This window comes from Camelus ferus, chromosome 10, assembly GCF_009834535.1.
Source record: "Camelus ferus isolate YT-003-E chromosome 10, BCGSAC_Cfer_1.0, whole genome shotgun sequence".
In the NCBI taxonomy this organism is placed as follows: domain Eukaryota; kingdom Metazoa; phylum Chordata; class Mammalia; order Artiodactyla; family Camelidae; genus Camelus; species Camelus ferus.
Genome location: NC_045705.1, coordinates 41,642,425 through 41,663,750, shown reverse-complemented (window position 1 = coordinate 41,663,750; position 21,326 = coordinate 41,642,425). Strand labels below are relative to the sequence as shown.

The following is a 21,326-nucleotide window of genomic DNA, read 5'->3' as shown; positions in this document are numbered from 1 at the left end:
GAAACACGGGAACTCTGATCCGGGAGGTTGGGAATGGGATTCCTTCCCGGCCACCCCAGGAAGCAGCATGGCAATCATGGCAGAAGTCAGTAAATGGGATGTGAGGAGAGAGGGGCCAATACAAATTATGGAGACTCACTAGTTCTATCTAGTGCTGGACGACAGGCTGGCTCGCTAAGGAAGTCAGAGTAGTATGGAGCTAAAGAGGTTCTGAAGCGTTTCTATGGCTCTGCACCTGGCCTCTGCAATACTATGTTCAGCTCTAAAAGTGAGGAAGTTGCCATGAAACCAGAGATGGAAACCACATATGCCAATAATAACAGCTAATGTTTTCTGAGCATCATGCCAAGCCCTTTAACATAAAATGAGTATTATATCTAGACTTGCAGTTACTCGTCAGTCCCCAGGAACCATCCTCCCTTCCTCTTTTTAGTAGTAGACTTCCCCACTGAGCTTCAGCAGAGGGCATGTGTGTCTTTCCTGTTAGAGACATTGTTTCCAGACTTCCTGGTAGCTGATGTGCCTGTGTGACTTAGGTTTTGCCAGCAGACTGTGAACAGAAGTAATGTGGGCCACTTCCACATCATTTCCTTAAAGCAGTGCCCTCTACTTCCTCTTCCTGCTTTCCACTGGCTGGGATGTTGATGCGGTGTTTGTGCTTCCGTGGAGAGGATGACACACCCCAGGAAAGAACCAGAGTCCCTGGACGGCTCTGTGGAGCAGAGCCACCGCCTTCTGCTGCTGCATCTGGTGAACCTGCCTTCAGCACCATTCGTCAACTTGGCCAAAGATCAAACACACACGAAAGAAAAATAATATTGTCAGAATGACATCAGGGTTAAAAGAATATAGGTGGGGACATGTGAGAGAATGAGACGTAAGCTGTATGTGCTTTAGTGAACAGATTGTACAAGAACTATATTGACTTATTTGGGAACCTTTGTTTACATCCTGGTTTCTAGTTGAGTTTCAAGTGTTTGAGGTTACCTATTAAGTGTCCTCCAGGTGAGAGGAAGGTTATTGTATTGAGGAAAGGCAGACTTATTTAACAGTTTCTGACCATCTGCTCTGTGCCAGGTACCAAAGATGAAAACACACACACACACACACACACACACACACACACACACACACACGTACACCCTACTCTTAAGATGTTTGTTGGCTGGGGGTAAGATTGGCAAATACAAAAACAGTGTTGAGAGGAAAATATCAGTTAATACTCTTGGTTGCAAGCAACCAAAAATCTGACTCAAATTGGTTTAAGAAAAAAAGAATAATTTATCGGTTTATGTAAATGTACAGTCCAAGAATAAACCAGATTTCAGGCAACTGAAATTGGCATCTCCATGTTTGGGGCCTGGGAATCTATATCTTGCTCCCCACTTCCCCTGATCAGGTAATTTCAATTCTGTTTTGGAAAGTACTGTTTTATTTAGATCATTGAGCTGCAAATTAGAGTTTGGACTGAAAAGGGGAGAGAATGAAGGAGGAGATGATCATTTCTGAGGGAGAGGAGAGAAGCCTGAATTCAGGCAGGGGCAGTCCCGAGAGTCATGATACCTACTTTGTAATTAGAGCAGAGCCAGAACGCACAATCTGAAGTCCGTCTGCAGAGGATATTTCAAGGGGCATCAGTAGAAGACCATGCCATCTGTCTGGCAGTCAGTCCCAGGGTTCATAATCCTTATGAAAGTGGCTGTCACTTCCCTTCATTCACCCAACAGCTATTTATTGTGCAATTATGTACCAGGCACTGAGGTAGGCAGTGAGGTTCAGGGGTGTAAGGGCAAAGAGCCTTCCCTCATGGAGTTTACATTCTAGGGGAAGACAGACCATAAACAATTAGAAAAACAAGCTAACTACTGGGTGTGTTAAGTTTTATGAAAGGAAAAAAAAATCCTTCACTACATAGTCCCTAGTGGAGGCTGACATTGGACGGAGTTGGGGAAAGGCCTTCCAGTTGACAACTTAGTGGAGACCTGAGAGAATGAGCATTCCAAGCAGAGGCAATCGCAAGTGCAAAGGCCCTGAGGTGAGAGGGAACTGGGTGGGGTGGAAACACAGAAAAGAGCAAGTGTAGCTAGAGCTCAGTGTGAGGGAGACTAGAGCAGGATGAACCTGAAGTTTGTAGGAGCCAAGCTGTGGGATAACTGGTGGGCATCAAAAAGAGTTTGGACTTTATCCCACATATAATAAAATATTTGCTTTAAAAAGAATTTTCTGACTGTGTGGGAAAAGTGTAAAATTAATTCAGGACTAGATGGACCCCAAGGTTGTCTGGGCAGAGCAATCCATGTCAGGCTCCATGGGGTCCCCTGTGGACTCTGTATGAGTGAAGTCCAATAGAACTTTCTGCAAAGAAGGAAATGTTCCTATCTGTGCTGTCCAATCCCAGAGCTACTAAGTGCAAGTGGCTCATGACCATGTGATATGTGGCTAGTGTGACCGAGGAACTGAATTTTAAATTTTATTCCATTTAATTTGTTTAAATATACAGAGCCACGCGTGGCTAATGGCCATTGTGCCGGACAGGACAACGCAACACTGAGCATTGGGTGCCGAGGATTTCTTCTTGGAATCCCGAAGCCAGGACCTTCTCCAAATGGTGGGATTGTAAGAGGGTATGTTCATCCTAAATGCTAAGCTCCTCTGTGCATTCGGCTTGTCAAGGTGCAGAGGCTCGGAGGCATCCTGAGCTTTATTTTGTCTCTTGGGAGGCACGTGCCCACGGCCGTGAGGCGCTCCACGCGCGCCCTCGGGAAGCCCCGCACTGCGAACAAAGGTTTCGGACCGCTCTCTCCTGAACGCACCAGCCTCGCTCGCTCTCGGCTGCTGGCGCGGTCCAGCCATTGGCAGGAGGGGATAACGGCCCCGCAGCGCCTCGCCCCGCCTGTCCCGCAGCCCAGCCGCGTGGACATCAGCTCCGGGCGCAGCGCAGGTGGGCTGGGGAAACAGGGGACCAAGGCGAGCCACCGAGCGGGTTTGGAGGTTCGGGTACCTCTCTCCGCGCAGTCACTTCTCGAGGATGGCGGCGGGGGCGGCGCGGGCTATCGACCGCACCGGATCTGCTTCCTGAGCTTGCTTTCGCTTTGCCCGGAGCTTGGCGAGGCCTGTGCACCGCCAGGGAGAGGAGAGAGCCGTGCAGGTGGCCGCGGGGGAGGGGCTGGGGTCGGCGCCTTTAACCCCGCGGGACACCTCTGCCCTTTCCCCGAGGACACGTCCCTGGCTCAGGCTCGGTGCCTCGCGGGGCGCGTGGGTGCTGGCTGGCCGGAAGGCGCCCCTGACCTTGGTTTCTCCCCGTGCCAGGTCTGCGCAAGGACCATGGGCGCTGCGCTGGGCACGGGCGCGCGGCTGGCTCTTCTACCGGGCCGGGCCTGCGGCGCGGTCCCACGCTGGGCGCCCCCTGCGCCCGCCCGAGGCTGCCACTCCAAGCCCGGCCGGGCGCGCCCTGTGCCCCTGAAGAAGCGCGGATACGATGTCACCAGGAACCCGCACCTCAACAAGGTAACGGTCCTAGAGGGTAGGATGGCCGAAGCCGCTATCCTGTGGCCGGCAGGAGGGGCGCCCCGCCCCCTGGGCCAGAGGAGGATCCTCCCAGGCACCCTTCCAGAGGCTTTCCATTTTTGCCTTGGGGAGGCTTGGTGTAACTCTGTTTGGCTTTTTACTACCCCTCTTCTGCGTGGGAAGAGGTGACCAGGAATGCAGGGAGCCTAATTTCTTCTGTAAGAACAAATACAGACTGGGTTAAGGTCCTTATGGCCAGTCCAGCTTGGGGTCAGATCTCCCCTTGATGCTTACTAATTCTGTTAATCTTAGGCAGTTCATTTAACCTCAGTCAGTCCAAGTTTCCTTATCTGTAAAAGCAAAACAGTTGTCTCGGGAGTGTTGTGAGATTTAAAGGGAAAATGAAGGTAGAGTTCTTAGCGCCGTACTTAAAACCCAGTGAGAACAAATGTCAACTAAGGTTATAATTATTCTGAGAAAAAGATTAATTCGAGCAAGGACAAGAAAGTCTAGGGTTATAAAAGGTTTAGACCTTGAAGGGACATCAGAGATCCTAATTCAAACCTCTCCTTTTACAAATGAGGAAACAAAACAAAGGGAACTTGCCCAAGGTCACTAACTACTTAGTTCTGGCTGTGCCACTGGAATCTAGACCTCTGGCTTTTGAGTCAAGTTCAACCCACTGCTAACACAGTGCCTAAGAGCACACACATTTGTTTCTGGGAGCAGAGTTTAGTGCCATTGGTATTAAAATGCAGGAAGCAAGAGACTTGGATTTGAGGCCTGTCTCCTGATACCTCCTCAAATTAACTTGGGCATCTCATTAAATTTCTCTGAGGTTCAGCTTTCTCCTGTTTAGATTGGCTATTATGAAAGACTCACCATTCCTACCTCATTCAGTTATTTTGACCATCAAATGAATAACTGAATTTGAAATCATATTTTAAACCATATCAAATGCTTGATAAACAAGTAATTACTACAAAATAAAATTGTTAATGATTTCTTTCAATCAGGATTGTGGAATTCCAGTGAGGAAATACTTCTGAAAAGGTGTTTTTGAGAAATAGGAATAATTGTATAAATACTAAGTATTGTGATTTTTTTTTCCTACAGAATTAGTAGAAGCTAAGAAAGAAAATTTTTCTCTCAACCTCCACCTATCACACTATGCCCCCTGCTTACCCCCAAAGAAACCCTAAATCCTGTGTATATTACTACTTTGGGATAGATAAGGTGCTTTATGAGTTTAAAATTTACTTTAGTAACAAATGTTAGAAAACTCAACTTAAACTGGCTCAGCAAATAAAAGCCTTTTTTAACTAAGTATCTGGAGGAAGGGAGAGTTGCAGGCAGGGTTGATCCAGCAGTCCAGGTCGCATCCCTAAGGATGCAGGTTCTCCCCGGCTCCCTGCTCTGCTTTTGCAATGTCAGCTGCATCCTCAGACTCCATCCAGTAGAGTCTTTCACAGGCCCCCGTCTCCTTTTCTCACACCACACCATACAAGACACTTTCTTCTGGTAGCTCTTGTAGAAGATAACGGACGCTTTCTCTAAAGCCTCAGAAAAAGTCTATCTCATGGATTCTGATTGAACTCACTTCCATTCCCAAACCAATCACCATAACTTAAGTCAGTCAGGACTCACTCCTGAATTTAAAGATAGAGTTTAGGTAAGGGGCACCCATACCAACTGGTTTAAAATAAAGGGGATGTGGTCCCCGCCACCAGTAAATCTGCATATTGTCATCAGAGGGAGGAGGTATAGGTGCTGGAAAGCAAAATAATAAATTCCCACTACAGAATGATTGTTTTAACAATAATTGCTTTAGAAATACTGGCATATTGCCAGTTAGCACTTAATTCTTTTTGGATAGTTTTTAAAAAAAGGACTTGAATTTTTTTTTTTTAGCCTTAGGTTTATGATTCCCTGAAAGCTGTTTTGCCCCATCACTTGTCCCTGATGTAAATGCTTTTCTTCCTAAGTAATATAAATGAGACATTGTCCATAAATCTAGGGGACCTGACCTTTCCATGATGTTAAAGATTTTTTGTATATCCTTGAAGTCAGCTGATGCTGGTCTGGGGTGAGGAGGGTGTCTGGCGTGATGATGAGAGAGAGCTTGCTGGCCTCCCCCATTCGCCCTTGGGGGAGAGGGGAAACAATGCAGGGAGGGAGCAGCACTGCCTGGGAGCTGCCCCTCACTTCTGCCTGGAATGCCACCCGCTTGCTGTCCTGCTGACCTCCAGTGCCCAGAGAGTTTCCAGGGAAGGCTTGGAGCTTGGCACTTTCCATGAGCCAGATGGGGAGACTTGCTGATTTAGAACAACTGAGGTTCTCACTGAGAAAACAAGAGAAGGGCAGTTCTGAAAGGGAGCTGTGCCTAGTGGACTGATCTGCAGGTGGATTTTTTTCTGTTAGACTCCAAGCTCCTCCAGGGCTGGGACTGAGTTTGATGCATCTGTGGCTGGCACTGGTTAGTTTCTGAAGAATCTAGCAAGGGCATGAATATGAAAATTAACTTTACATTCTTGAAATGTTCTCAAGGTTTGCCTCTTGCTTTTGAAAGGTAACGTGAGGCATTTAAGTTGAAGCTTGAGGGCAGAGGGTTGTCAGGAGATGAAATTCTCCAAGAGAAAAAGAGCTATTGAATGGGCCAAGCATCGCTGCTGTTGTGTATCACCGGGTCTGGTCCCAGCTTTGCCATAATCTCTCTGTGTGATCTGTGAAGAGTCTCGTGAGCCTCTCTGCCCATGTCACACCACTGCTATGAGGATCATGGGAGATCCCTGTGAAATCATCTTGAAAACTGTAAGGCCCTAAATATTAGATGACCATGTTGACAAGTTCCAGAATCAGGGTGGGAAGGTCCCTTAGATATGATCTAGTCTGGAATTTTTCAGACTGTTCAAACTATGGGACATGAAATTAGCTTAGGGTCTAACCAGCATTTTAATTTATAAAATATGGATTAGAATAGAATTTAAAAATAATAAATGCATTAAACCTAGGATTGTACCAAATCACCATGTGAAATGCTGATTTTTCACTGTAGGTTTTCATAAAAAAGTGTTTTTGAAAATCACTGTTCTCATCTAGCATCTCATTTTCAGAAGAAGAGACAGGCTGAGAAATCAAGCGACATCACAGAGATTGTCACTGGTTGCAGAAGTGGGCAAAAGAAGCCCACCTCCTGATTTTCAGGCCACTAAATTGTGATGACACTTCTCATTTGTATCTGCTCCGGCTGATTTAGGCATGTTCCTGGCAGAACTGGAACTAGAAAAGTCCGAGTTCCCTACAGGAGTCTAGATTTTCTGATTGATTCAGATGCACCAATGCATCAATTTCTCCTCCCCCTACTTTTTTTTTTAACTAATGCTGTGTCTGTCTTCTAAAAATTAAGTAATGACCTCTTCTGTTATCCATGTGGATTGTGGCAATAGAGTAAATCTTGGATTACATATTATAAGATATCAACTGTATTTTACTTATATTAAACAGGCAATTACCCCATTTTATAGAGTATCATCCCCATCCTATTCATGTAGCAAGTGAGCCATCAAAACATTGCTGGCCTCTGCTTACCTCTGGCCTCTTTTGGGAAGGGCTGTTCTAGTCCCACTGCCCAAACTAGACTTGGTTTCTGCCCCTCCCCCGCCCCATTGTCTTATCACATATTGTTTCCATCTGGCACTGAGCACCCTGTCTTCATGGCTGGTTAGCTTGTCTTCCACACTAGCTAGACCCTGAGCACCTTGAGGACAGAGACTGCCTTGTCACCCAATATTCTCTATAGCTGACTTGAGATGCTCAGTAAATATTTTCTCTTTAAATAATCTCAGTTGAGCCATAACTCCCTTTCCTCTCAACTTTATGAATCTTAACATCCCTACTTTACAGTTAGCCTAATGCTCTTGTTGCCTGGAGAAGTGTCTACAAATAGCCCTTTGGGAGGAGACACACCTACCTGACCCTAATCTTCCCCGACTTCAGGGCTTTTCACTGAAGGGATGTATTATTTTCCAGAGTGCGTCAGCCTCCTCCTTTGGCCCACATGCCAACAAGGATTCTTGCCATAAACTTCCCTTGACTTTTCACCTGCTTCTCTGCAGTTTTTTGATATCTTGAGCTTGATGGCCAGGGCAGCAATGAGTGAAAGGTGCTCGGTCCAGTCACTGGATATGGGCCAGCACATTTCATGCAGCGGGACCCTCAGAACCTGCAAGACACTGTGGTCCCTTCCCACGTGGACTGGGTGCACTTAGGTTAGTGCACGTGTAAAGGCCTGGCAGCCAGCACTGCAGTGTTGGCTGCACATCTGAGGCTGCACGGGTTTCAGCTCAATCCCTTCTGCATGCAGTGGTGATTTACTAGTCTTCCACACAGCTGGGATTTGCCTTTGACTAAAGTATATGTTTTTGTTCAGTGCCAGCTTAGAACTTGATCTTGCCTCCTTTGGGTTGAGGGGAGCCTGTCATCACACACTTGGCTCATTGATCAGTCAGGAGACGATGGCTGGATTGTTTGGAGGATTAGAAGTTTGTTGGTGATGCTGTTTTCTGCCATGAAGGCAGATAATGTAATGTGTCTTCCGGAGACCTCTGCTTCGGATGTGAGGTTGGGCTGGCCCCCTTTGATTGATAAAAAGCAATGAATTATTGAGTAAACAGTAGTTCCATAAACAGCAGTTTGCCCTCGACCTCTTGTGCAATGAATCAGAGCATTGAAGCTCAAATACTGTTTGGATATTTTAAGAACAAACAAGCAGAGGCAGGTTGGAATTAAACCCTTCCCTGTCGAATACTGTCCTGGCTTCATGGGATTGATAACATTTGGTGTCAGGGCTTTGTGGTTGGAACAGCTAAAAGAACTTATATTAGGTAGGCTCAAGATTAGGCAACTGTGACAAAGCAAACCCCAGACTCAGAGGCTTAAGCAGAATAGAAGGGTATTTCTCTCATAAACAAGTCTGGGTAGGCAATTGTGGGTTGGTATGTGGCTTGATTTTGTTGCTCTGCTATCCTCAGTGTGCATCATACAGTTCATGGTCCAAGATGGTTGCTCTAGTGTCTGCCATCAGTTCCATACAGAAGCCAATCAGAAGGGGAAATGCACAATTTGGACATTGCAAATGTCACTTCCATTCACATCCAGTTGGCCAGGCTTGGTCATATGCCATACCCAGCTGCAAGAGAACCTGGGAAATGTAATTGTTAGCCAGGCACCCAATACTGGGCTAAAAATTCTATACCATTAAGGAAAAAGAGAATGGATGTTGAGGAAACTGCCACAAAATGCTTTTCTGAAACTTTAATTTTTTTACTGCCAGTTATATTCCAACCTTTAAAATTCATCAGTTTCTCTACAGCCTCTCTACCACCAGCCTTGTTCACTCCTTCATCATCTCTTTTGTAGATTAGGCAAGTGCCTCCTCCTTGGTCTCCCAACTACAGGTCCTGTTCCTTTCAATCCACTCCTTTGTGTCTGTTAACCACACCTTGAGAGGTTAAAGTCTTGCACATATCCTTAACCACTCCCTTTCTTTCAGACCACATATCCAGTCCACTGGATAATATCCAGTCCACTGGGTATCCTGTCACTCTGTCTTGAGACCAGATCTGGAATCCAGCCTCTGCGCATCCTGGGTCCCACCCTGACCTAAGGTGCTGACAGTTCTCTGTGGGACGAGTGCAGCGGCCCCCTTGCTGGTCTCCCTGCTGCCATGCATGCTCCTCTTGTTTATTCTCCACATAGCAGCCAGTGCGATCCTTTTAAAACTAAGTTTGATCATGTCACTCTTCTGCATGATTTCACCCTCTCTGACCTCACCCTCACTTGCTGCCCAAACCATGCTGGCCTCCGTGCTGTTCCCTAAACACTGCAAGCATGCTTCTACCCAGAGTCTTTGCACAGGCTGTTCCCTCTTCTAGAACACGTGCCCCCTACGTAGCCACATGGTTAACTCTCTCACCTTCTCAGTGAGACCTACTCCCACCAGCCCGTGTGAAGTTGTAGGCAGTCCTTTCAACCTTCTTGGTCCCCTTACTGTGGTCTACTTTTCCTCCATAGTATTTGATACATCCTGACATACTATTTCATTTTCTTACTTCCCATGCTTCTTGTTTGTTGTTTGCATTCCCCCTCTATAATATAAGCTCCATTTAGGCAGGGATCTTTGTCTTATTTGTTCACTGATGTATCAAGGGACTTAGAACAGTGCCTGGTCCATAGTTTGGTACTCAGTAAACAGTTATTGGATAAGTGAATCAGTCAGAGAGACATGTGCTGAGGCTCCTCTCTCTCATCCCTTCCTTCTCCCCTCCCCCTTCCCCCAAGCTCCCTTCTTTTACTCTGGGGTCTCTTCTTCCCCCTCTGTGGGGTTTACATGCCTAAGAACACCTGTATCCAGAGTGTGGCTAAATCTCCCATCAGATCTTTGTGTACCCAGAGGCTCACTTTCTGTGAAGACTGGAGAAGCACAACACAGATGTTTCCCTTTGTTATTCTCCATTTTACCATCATTAAACCAAGCCTGGGAAAAAGAGGCTCTCGTCAGGAGACACAGGTGGTGCCTTGACACCAGAGATGATTGGAGACACTCTTGAGGCCCACAGAAAAAAACAAAGGGAGGATGTCTAGGGAGTGGACCAGTGGTAGGAAACCCCAGCTTCTGTCAGGATCTCCAACTTCCTAGAACTTCCACCCTGTACTTTGGGTCCTGGTAGCCCCCATCCCTGCTAAGGACTTTGACTCCCCCTGCTGCAACGCCCCTGGAGAAGACCAGGGAAACCATGTTATGGACTCAGTGTCTCCCCATGCCACGTGTTGAAGCCAGACCCCACGATGGATGATATTTGGTGGTGGGACCTTTAGGAGGCAATTAGACCTGAAGGTGAAGCCCTTATGATGAGATTAGCGCTCTTACAAAAGAGACTGGCGAAAACCTCATCTCCTCCCCCAATGAGAAAATACAGCGAGGAAACGGCCGTCTGCAAGCAGGGAGGATGGTCCTCACCAGGAACAGAGCTGGCCACACCTTGGTCTTGAACTGCCAGCCTCCAGATCTGTGAGAAGTAAATTTCTGTTGTTTAAGCCGCCCTGTCTATGGTATCTTGTTATAGCAGCCCAAATGGTCTAAGACATCGTACTGGAAACTGCCTCACATCCGAGGGGTCAGAAAATCAAGGAAGTGTGGGATGGGATTCCAGAAGTGCAGGAGGAAGGTTTGCCACTCTTAGAACCTGAAGTTGATGCTCAGCAAGTGTTTCTCATAAACATGTTATAAATAGTCGAATTGTTCTCCAAAGACAGTATATTATGCGTTAGATTAGCATTTGTGTGATCATTATGAAGATTTCAGAAATGTTGGCATACGTTTATGAATCCTTAATTCAAAATGCAGAATACCAAGTGGAATCTATATCCATAAGCATTACTGTAAAAAGATGTAACTTTATAAAAAGACTTGAAAGTAAATGTGTGAAAATGATTATGTTGGGGCAGTGGAATTATGGGAGATTTATTTCCTCTTTATATAATTTTCTTTAACGTTCCATTGTTCTTTAATGTTCTTCAATTTTAGGTTATAGTTTCTATTGGGAATTGAGTTTCTACAGCCAAGTAAATAACATTCAGACCAAATTGTGGAATTTGACCCATCTGTAACACAATGGTGGCATTATGACCCTGTGAAATCCCTCTAAAATAGTCTTATTTCAAAATTTGCTTGCATATAATTAGTTATCTTCTAGAGGCAATATGTTTAGATTCATGTAATAAAATGTTAACATAGGAACCTGCCACCTGTTCTCAAAACAGTTGTAAACAGCAGTAACTAGATTCTGTAAGCAACAGCACTGGAGGGCAACCCTGTACAGAAATACACGTTGTCTGGCTCAGACCTGAGCCAACTGGCATCGAAGTCAATCTAAGTCTGGACCATCTATATGGAGTTTCTGTGGATTCTTTTTCAGGCTCATCTTCAGTCTCTGTTTTTAGTTTCTCTTGGTCCTCTTGGGCCTTTGTAGGCTGTTGAGGTTATGGCTTGATTTTACTTTGCATTTTTAGTATTTCTACCAAAGTTTTCTTTTGTCATGTACTCTCTTCTTTCCAAATGCTTATAGAGATAAGGGGGAAGAAAGGCCTTTTGATGCATATGGCCATCGCAAAGGGGTCACTAGTGTGCAGCACTTTTGTTTGCAAGGGCGTTATTATAGTCAGCCTTCAGACCTTCACTTTGATGTGTAGAGAGTACACAGGAAAATCCTTTGGGGTGGTGTCCACTGCCTCTCTGACGGAGAGCACAAAAGATGCTCTATGATTGTGTGATGAAAATCTGAGAGAGAGCCTACGATTGGGGTGCCAGGGTCAGCGGTTAAAAGCATGCATTCATTTTGTACCCAAATGGTTGCCTGGCAGCCTGATGAAAACACAGTTCCTACCAAAAGGACACAGTAAAGAGTAAAATGCACTCAGTCACTTGAGGAGAGAGATTTTTGGTGGAAGGATCATCAACTTTTGAGGAGCTTGAATAAGAGAAAATCAAAGCTACAGTTTCTTTTAAAAGCGTTATTGAAAGCTGGAGGGACCATCGGGGATAGTATTGAATGATGAGCAACTTGAGAATATTAGCTTTTTGAAAGCATTTTGTCTGGGTTCTGTGTTGTTGCTTGGTAGTGATCTACACGAAGCCCATAGCATAATGGTCCTGAAACACACTCCCCTGCGGGGTGGAACTCTGGAGAAGGCAGGCTCTGTTGGTTCCTTTGTTTTGTTTTGCCTGTTCTTTCAGAAAACAGTAGGAGGAAGCCAATATCTGCACAGGGTGGGTGCCTTCTGAGTTGCCGAGCTGTCCGGTGACTTTCCCAATGAGAGAGAGGCTGCCAAGTTCCCTCAGGACTTAAGTGGAGCTGGGGGTCTCCAGTCACAGCAGACAGCCCCCATCCCCCCTTTCTCTGGTTTCTGAAGGAGGTGTTGAGGATTCCAGCCCAGATTCGTATTACACCGAGTTTCCTTCAGTACTGGAATGCCTTATGGAGGGAGCCCAAATCATATTGATTAGAGCTGGCTTTTTTTTTTTTTTTTTTGGATATATGATGTGCCAGGAATTGTTCTAAGCAGTTTGTACACATGAGCTCATTTAATACAATATCACAACGCTTTGACATACACTGTTACATCACAGAGGAGAAATCTGAGATGCAAGGAGGTTAGCTGGGTTAGCTAACTTGCCCAAGGTTAATTAAGCAGCTCGTAGTGGCAGAGCTGGGTCATAAACGTAGGCCATCTGGTTTCAAGGCGCTGCACTGCCACTTCCTGTGTGCAGGTGCCCTCTCACTGAGCCTGGCATGTAGAGTCTGATGCTCTGGGGCCTCGCCAGGTAAAACAGGGGGCGTTCCTGCTGTGGCCCTCTGATGGGCTATGATCACACCCACTGGATCTCCTAGAATCAGAATCTGGGAGTTGGAGGGAACTTAAATATCTCTGGATCCCTTCTCTTTGCTCTCTAAATGTGTGTAATTCTCCCCAAGACTCATTTTTTTTATTTATTACATTTATTCATGAGACGTTTGCTATTGTATTTTAGACAGTGGGAACTTAATGGTGAATATGACACTTCTGTTGCCTTCAAGGAGCTTATATGTAAGAGGGGTCGGGGGAGCAGTTAGTAAGCAGACAGTTTCAGTTCAGAGGCCGGTGTAATGAGGAGCATATGGACTAGTGCTGTGGGAGCTTGGGAAAGGGGTGCAGAAACCCTCCGTCTGGCAGTGTTGTCAGAGCCGACACCATGGAAGAGGAGGAGTTGGCAGATGAAGGTGGTGGAGGAAAAGCTGTCGAGGTCAAACCATGAAAGGAAATGGCTTTCTCTCTGAAAGCAGCCACCTTTTGTGATTGTGCAGCAATTGAGCAATAGACCCATACTTTCTTTATAAAGGACCCCATTTTCAGAGAGCTAAATAATATTGTAAAAACCTCTAATTCTATAAGTAGAGTTAATAATATATCTCCAGGACTGTGACATGCCTTTGATTTCGTTCTTTCCCTTGCTTTTGTGTTGCCTGGCTCCCAGGGGGCACCATTCACATTGGGTTCATTTATCAAAATCTTTAGCATACTTCAGGGCTCAGCTCTCCAGGGCCACCTCTGCCATGCTGCTTTCCTTGATAATGCCCCATGGAAACGCCTCTGCGCTCCTCTGGCATTTAGCTTGTGTAGTCGTGGCTCTTTTCCACATTTGGTCCCAGTATACGTTTACAGTATGTGTGTCTGTCTCCGTCTTGACATCATCTTCAGAGCCAGGACCCCGTCTTAGGCACTGAATGGCCAGCACAATGCCCTCTTCATAGTGTACTTTCAATAAAAATATGTGCATGAGTCATATTTCATATTCCCTCCTGGACAAATCAGAAACCACTCTGGTGAAGACTGATAACACATACCCCCATCTGCTGTCTCTTCTAAAATGATGGTGATAATATAACTATATTTATATCTCTCTATGGGGCTTGGAGGATTTTGAAAGCCAAGAGAAATCTTTTATTTTGGTCATATAAATTTCAGGAATGCGTTTCTTTAAGAGAGTTTTCTGCTTTGATGCTATGCCAGGTGCACATCATCTAAAGAATAGTACCTTTATGATCAGATTATTTATTCTCATCCTTGAAGCTGCTTTAATGACACTAGATTTAGACCTGCTGTAACTAGCAACAGGTTAAAGGATTCTGGAGGCGAGGAAAAGCAGTCAGCTAGAATCAACTGTATGTGACACCCCACCCCACCCCCACCAGCAGCAGCACCAGGGTGCAGCCTGTGACCAGGTATTAGGCAGCAGAGCACACTGGCTATGATCTAGGGATTTGGAGTCCAAGAAGCCCAGGGTCCAGTTCCAGCTTAGCCATTCACTAGATGTGGGATCTTGGGAAAGGCCCTTCATCTCCCTAAGCCTCAGTTTCCACATCTGTGGAATGGGATGATAATAAAATATACCCACTTCACAAGGTGCTATTATGATTCAATGAAATAATGTATGTAAAGCACATTGTAAGTGCTTGATTAATTCTCAACGAAGCCACATCTCTAAAAGTTTTGCTCCATTCCTAACATAGTGCAAAGCCCTGTGTGGACCTCAGAAGAAGTCACAGACTCAGTAGGGTTTGGACCTGATCCTTGTCCCTCTAGAGCATCCAGTCCAGAAGGAGAGGGGAAGACTGAGGGATCCATTCTCATTGTCCGTGGGCTTGGATACACCTGATTGGCAGAGACTTGATAAGAGAGGAGTGAGTCAGGGAAGAGGCAGGTTGGATAGGGTCTTTAGTGATAATTTCTGGGTACTTGATGGAGCTTAGGCTGGATGATTGAGACATTTGTCTAAAAGAAACTGAAATGAAAATGTATTTCTCAGCAGAAAACTCAGTAGTGTTTGAAGAGCTGGTACTTCTGAATGTTGAAGCTGCTGTTGAAGGAAGTGGTTGCCATTATCCTTGTAAGGAATCTCAGGATTTTGCCCCCAAATTTTGGTACATTCTAACCAAGGTTTTTAAAACTAAGGCTGATCCAAATTTAGCTGGATCTTTTTCATCCCTCAACCTATCTGTCATCTCCCTCTAATCTATCCATCTACCTATCATCACTATAGCACTCCCAGTCTCATGAGATCATGATAACAAGACAGCAAGACAAGAGAATGTCTGCTCTGGTAGTTTAGCACTGCAGTGAAAAAGTTCCCTCAAATCCAGCTAAAGAGGGCGTGGTGTGGCTGAGGCTGCTTCACCTGGCAGGGAGTTTAAGATAGTCCTCCATTCTCTGTGCACTCTGCTGTGAGTAATGAATACATAATTGCATTGGCATATTTTAAATGAGCATCTCTCCCCTGTTAGAGCCCAGGATGAGCATTTCCCAAAAGACTATTAAGAGGTCATCTTGTCCAGCCCTTTGTCTTTGAGCAGATACTATCCTAACATGTTACCACATTTCACAGATAAGGGTTCAGAGGCCCAGAGGGGTTGCACGTCCTGCCCAGGAAGTGAGTTTTGGGGGGGTGACTCTGGCCCTCTCTTCGCCCCACCTGTCTTTGAAAGGTAGCACTCCGCCTGCTCTCCTGAAATAGTGCCTGAGTCAGCCTCCGTTGATTAGGCAGAGTGCTTTTAAATCTCCCCTGGAAAGGAGATGGGTTAATATTAAGCATTACCGTAAACTGCAAACCTAAACACCTGCTGGTGCCGCCCCGGCTGTCACTCCTGTGTGTCCGTTTCCAAGGGGTAGACATGCTCCTGACTCCCATCTTTGTCTCAGTTTTTCTTTCTCTGCAGTAACGTGATCTTCAAGACAGTTCACAAATCATTTGACAGAAAGCTCACTCCTCACGTCATACCCTCCCTTCTTATCTCTTTTATTTTATTTTTGGGCTCTTCTAGCCCATAATTATTTGTTTTGACTGGTGAAATCACTGTGGTCACAGGGCAGTGAATAGCAATGCAGTTGCCGCCTGATAAAGCAGGTGCAGAGAGAGATGGTGTGAAGAAAAGCCTATTAACAGCCATTTTTAGAAACAAGCTTTGAAATCCGCCTGTCAGAGCTGCAAGATGTCCCCTTTTCTCACACTCTAGGAGCTGGTGGCAGCTTCTCCTGTCTGAGGAGCCACAGAAGCACGTCTGCCTAGCCAAGCGTGTGGGAGAGGAGGGCCTGGGTGCCGGTGGGACAGTTGGCCAGGCGGTGCCAGGAGGGAGGGCCTGCCGAGAGAGGGGTGGTCCAGCCTTCTGTAACCAGCCGGGCTGTGGTCTGCACAGCCCTGAGCATCCTCATCAGCTGCACAGAGTCAGCTGCCTCCTCTGGGACTCATAATTGCTGGAATAATAATATTAGAAATAATAATAAATACTCACCCAACGCCCTGCACTCCAGGTATTCTTATAGGTGCTTTACATATATTATTCCCAAACAGAGAGAAAAATTATGAAAAAGATACTTTGCCTACCATTCCCTCACCTCCTGTTTCCCTGGCCTCCCTTACAGATTTCTATACAAAACACCCTGAGGGTATTCATGGTATCTCTAGGATGCCCAGGGCTGCCAACCTAAGGGACCTTTTTATCTTACAGAATCCAGCTTCCTGTCCTGGATCTCATCTCTTCTTAACTTTTTTCCCTGCCTCCCCATCCATCCATCCATCTGTCCATCCATCCAACCATCAAATGTTTATTGAGTGCCTACCATCTACCGGGCATTGTTAGGTGTTGGGAATAACACAGTAAATGAGACAGCTCTGATCCTTTTCCTTGTTGAATATCTAATCTAGTAAGCAAAGAAACAAAAGTATCCAGATGGTTATTAGTGGTAGAGGAGAAACGAACAGGGTATGGTGTGAGAGAATAATAGAGAGTCTACTTCAGTGGGAAAGGAGGACCTCTTGAGAGGTGATATTTGAGAAGACACCTAGAGAAAGAGGAGCCAGCGTGAGGAGAAGCCAGGGTGAGAGTGCTTCAGGCAGGGGGAACAGCACGTGTAGAGCTGAAGGCAAAAAACAACTTGGCGTGCATGGCAGGTTCTGGGAACTGACAACAGACAGTCTAATGGGAGTGTGGTGAGCAAGAGTCTGGGGGAGGATTGCCTAAAATCAGGGTAGGGAGAGCTCAGGGGTCTTAATTCCATGTAGGACCTTGGTGTCCATGAGATATGGGCTAGGTTTCACCCTCTGTAAATCAGGACGCTATTAAGTTGTTCTAAGCAAGAAGTGACACGATCAGCTTTACATTCATAAAAGACGTCTCTGGCTGCCTCGTGGAGAACATACTGGAGGGGCAGGAGTGGAAGCAGGAAGCCCAGTTCTTTGACTGCACCAAAGGAGCGGGAGCGAGAAGGGGTGGGATGTCGGAGCCCGGGACAGGAGCGAGGTGGTTGGACTGGAAATAGAGTCTGAAGGTAGGATGACAGGACATGTGCCCCTGTGTCCTTCTTTAGATTCACCCGGACTCAGTCTGTATTTTCCCTGCTGTGCCATGCCCACCCCCTGCACACAGTTATCACCACTGTTTATTTCAGTTCCTTCCTATCTTCCTCAGCAAACTTCATCATAACAAGGAAATGGAATGTTTGTGTTTTACCTTTGGGGCTTCCTGACTGGTCACCTCATTTGACCCCCACAAAAACCTTGTGAGGCAGGCATTATGACCTTTGTTTTATAGGGGGACATTGGGGCCCTGAGAACCTAAATGAATTGCCTGTGGTCTTCTAGACAATGAGGGACAGCAACAAGATCCAATCCTGATTTCCTCAATCCTGAGACCATTCAGGTTTATTCAGGAACATCTGTTGAACAGCTACTATGTTCCAGGCACTGTGCTGGGTTCAGAAAATAAAGAGAAGAATCAGTCATGTTCCTTGCTCTCAAGGAACGTAGAGTTCAAAGGAAGAGACAGACAAGCTCATAAATGTGATGCAGTATAGTAAGTTTTATATTATATTAAATATAAAGTTTTATATTATATTAAAAGTATGTTATTAATAATGTCCAAGTAATTTTTACCTTGGTGGAGAGAAGAAAGGTTATGTTTCTTTAAGTGGGTGACTTCTGATCCTTATAATAAATTACATAGATAATGTGTTGTATAAAGTGAAAAGGAAAATTTGCTCTGACCTCTATCCTGAGGCAACTACTCATTTTTCTTGGTGTGTCAGTGCTAAGACCTCAAAGACATACAGGGATTCCCTGGTGGATGAAGTGGGGGAAAGATGTTCCAAACAGATAAAGCAGAACTGCATGGTACGTGAGGGGCTGCAGGTGATTCTGAAGGAGGACTGGGTGTGTGCAGTGACGGGGCTGGATGGCAGGCGAGGGCCAGACCTGGGTGTGGGGCTGCTCTTTGCCTGGGTGATGAGTTTGCCCTTAGTCCTGAAGGTGAGGGGGACACTAGAAAGGGACACTATGGACAGATCACTGTGATCCCAGAGAGGGGCCAAGAGCGGAGGGAGATGAGGAGGACCTGGTGTGGCCAGTGGTGTGGTGGACACAGATGTGAGAGGTGCCAAGGACGGAGAAGACTGTGTCCCTTCCAGAACTCCTTGACCTCCATTGTAGCAGCAAAAGGAGTCCAAGATTTATTGTCAACTTTCCAAAAAAAAAACCCCTAATGGAAACATTATATTTTTCTACCATAAATTTATACAGCTTAATCAGGATATCACATTCCTTTGTCTTTGCCTAGAATTAAACAAAATAAAGCTATTAATACTGATGATTTCATGCCAGTATCACAAGTTCTGCCTGCCAGTTATGTGGGTCTTAAACATTGGAAAATAAATGTAGTATAAATGAAGGATTTTTTCAAAACATGAAATTCCTTAAGGAGTGCTTTGGGACTGCTGAAAACTTGATGAATTACTGACTTGTGCTCTTGTTTTATGTTTTATGTTTTTTATGTGTTTTATGTTTTATTGTGACTATTGGTGTCATTGACCTTTATCTAACTAACCATCCTTGTTCTGGTGCTGTTCTCGTAAAGCAACACTCTGGTTGTAACTTTATCTCCTGAAGTGAAGAGAAGGCACTGACTCACTGAGTACATGATCACATTACTGGCATTTTTGTCATTATGGGGACACTGCCCAGCCTCCCTTGCGGAATTGGCATCACTGCCCTCCCGTCACAAAGACATGAGTGAGATGTTTAATGCCTATGGGAGCTCAAGGGACTTCCTTCTTCTGTGTTTTCCCTCAGGCCCCTGGAAAAGTAATAATTCCTTACATTGAAAATGGAGAGAATGTTCACAGTTTGGAAAGCATATTTTCTAGATGAAAATTTCTTTCTTCTGGGTATTTTTATTTGTTTGTTTATTTGTTTGATTTTGGGAAGACTTTAGTAGAATAGAAACAAGAATTTGAGGTTCATGCGACATGAACCTTCCACAGATTTGGCCCTCCATAGGCAAGTATTGCCACTTTCTCCGTTGGATTGGATTTTAGCTTGCCTTTCTCTTTGCTGAGTCCTGGTTTGTCTATGAACTGTGATCCCTGGAGAAGGAAAATAGAAAATCAGAATCTTGCAGGAACAATTTTCTTGGCTAATTTGACTCAGTATCAGCCACTTGTCTAGGTAAATAACTATTTAAAGGTCTTTAAGAAGAGGTGAGGTTTTAATAGAATTAGCGATAAGGATACCATAGTAAGCCAACTCTTGTTTTCTGCATAGTTTCTGGTGTCATCTGAGCAAGGTGATCTTGTCACATCACACACGTTGTGACTCTAATCATGAAGCCATGGACAACAATAGAAAGTTCAGTGATGAAAACAAGTTTCCCAGAATGAAATTCTTGGGAGGCTAGTAGTCTTAAGATTCTTGCAAAATCATAATAAGTCTTTGGTCTTGCACAATGGGTGTCCCAAGTCTTTGATCTTGTGTAGCTTACTCTGTGTAGTATAACTCCAGTGGTCATCTTTAATTCACTTCCTCTTCAAAAGAGTGGATTTTTATAAGGGGGGCTGAACAATATAAACATTTCACAATACTGTAGCTTCAAAGAAAGAAGGCTGTAAACACATTTGCATCCATTTAGCTGATGGTTTATAGATCTGAGGGACGCCTAGACTCCTGTGTTCCATGGGGAAGCTTTTATCCCATTGGCTTCGCCTCTGAACTGTAGTTTCCCTCAGCCCACTCAGAGAGGAAATGCTATATTAGCATCTTGGTCAGATAACCTTTTTTGAGGTATTTTTATTTGGCTTTTGTGTTATAATTCTATATCTGCCTTAAACTGTTTAGTTAATTTTACTGTTGGTTTCTTATTTTCCTTACTAAGTGTGAGTGAGAAAACTTTTCTCCTGCTTTCTTCTTTCCTACTTGGTGTCAGGACATGGTATTCGGTCCATTAGAGTTGCATAAGGGTCATTGAAAATTATACTTAATTTAAACATATATTGTGCATTCATTCTTTCACAGAGTGCTAATGTGTGCCTTTCATTTACCCCAGTGAAACAGAGAGCAGAGTATATGAGCTTAATTGGATTCCTAGTTGTTGAATGTAAGGAAGTTAGCCTCTGGGGAGTCAGAAACACTTTCTCCTCCATTTCTTTCCATCAGAACTAAGTGTTCAAGTCTGGAAGCTCTCATCCTAGAGATGCTATCCTGGAGCTGAGTTGAGAGGGAGGGATGTATCCTGAAATATCAGTGGTGGAAATACCAAACCAGGAAGAGAGAAGAACCCGATGGAGAAGTGAGACAGTGGTGGAGAGTGTGTTGGAGAGCATGTGGAAGGTATAACGTGACAGATAGGAAGAGAAATGAAGAGACAGAAGAATGAGGATCCAGGTCTGCAATAGGCAGGGAGAGAGGATTCAGAATGATTAACTGCTGGGCAGCTGTGGAGCCTTTCTGTTGGTGGGTCTTGACACCTCAGCAGAGGTAAGGCAGCTCCTTGAGAAAACCAGACTGGGCTGGATGGCTGCTGCCTACCCAGTCAGTGCAAGAAGCCTGTGGTCCCAGATGGGGTCTTTGGGCACATGGTAGTTGCATGCTAAAGCTGTTGACCCATATGCTGGGATCACAGCCAGTGAGTGTGAGAGGGGAGACCTCGCCATACTTGGTAGTCACTTTGCACATCTGCAGCTTGAAGGATGTCAGGGCCCCTGGGGTTCAAGGAAATTAGCCCTCAGAAGCTTAATTTGCATAAGGGAGTGGCCTATAGTGCCAGAAGCTAATATGCTCTTTGGATCTCCTCCAAACCTGAGCTCCTCTGTTGCAGGATCCAAAGTCCTAGAAGGATCATTCAATGTCCTTGCAGGAGTCTGGCCTCAGCACCAAAGACCATCATGCAAACTTGATTTTG

The 21,326-nt window shown here is 45.2% G+C and overlaps 1 protein-coding gene across 1 annotated transcript in view; it reads left to right on the top strand.

Annotated features, from left to right (window-relative positions):
• The first annotated feature begins 3,156 nt into the window (after positions 1 to 3,156).
• The window catches only part of ME3 (malic enzyme 3), a 171,557-nt gene continuing 153,387 nt past the window's right edge, over positions 3,157 to 21,326 (top strand). Inside the window, 1 exon segment of the mRNA XM_006189539.2 lies at positions 3,157 to 3,507. Within this exon segment, the coding sequence (XP_006189601.2) occupies positions 3,325 to 3,507 (183 nt within the window). The 5' untranslated portion in view covers positions 3,157 to 3,324.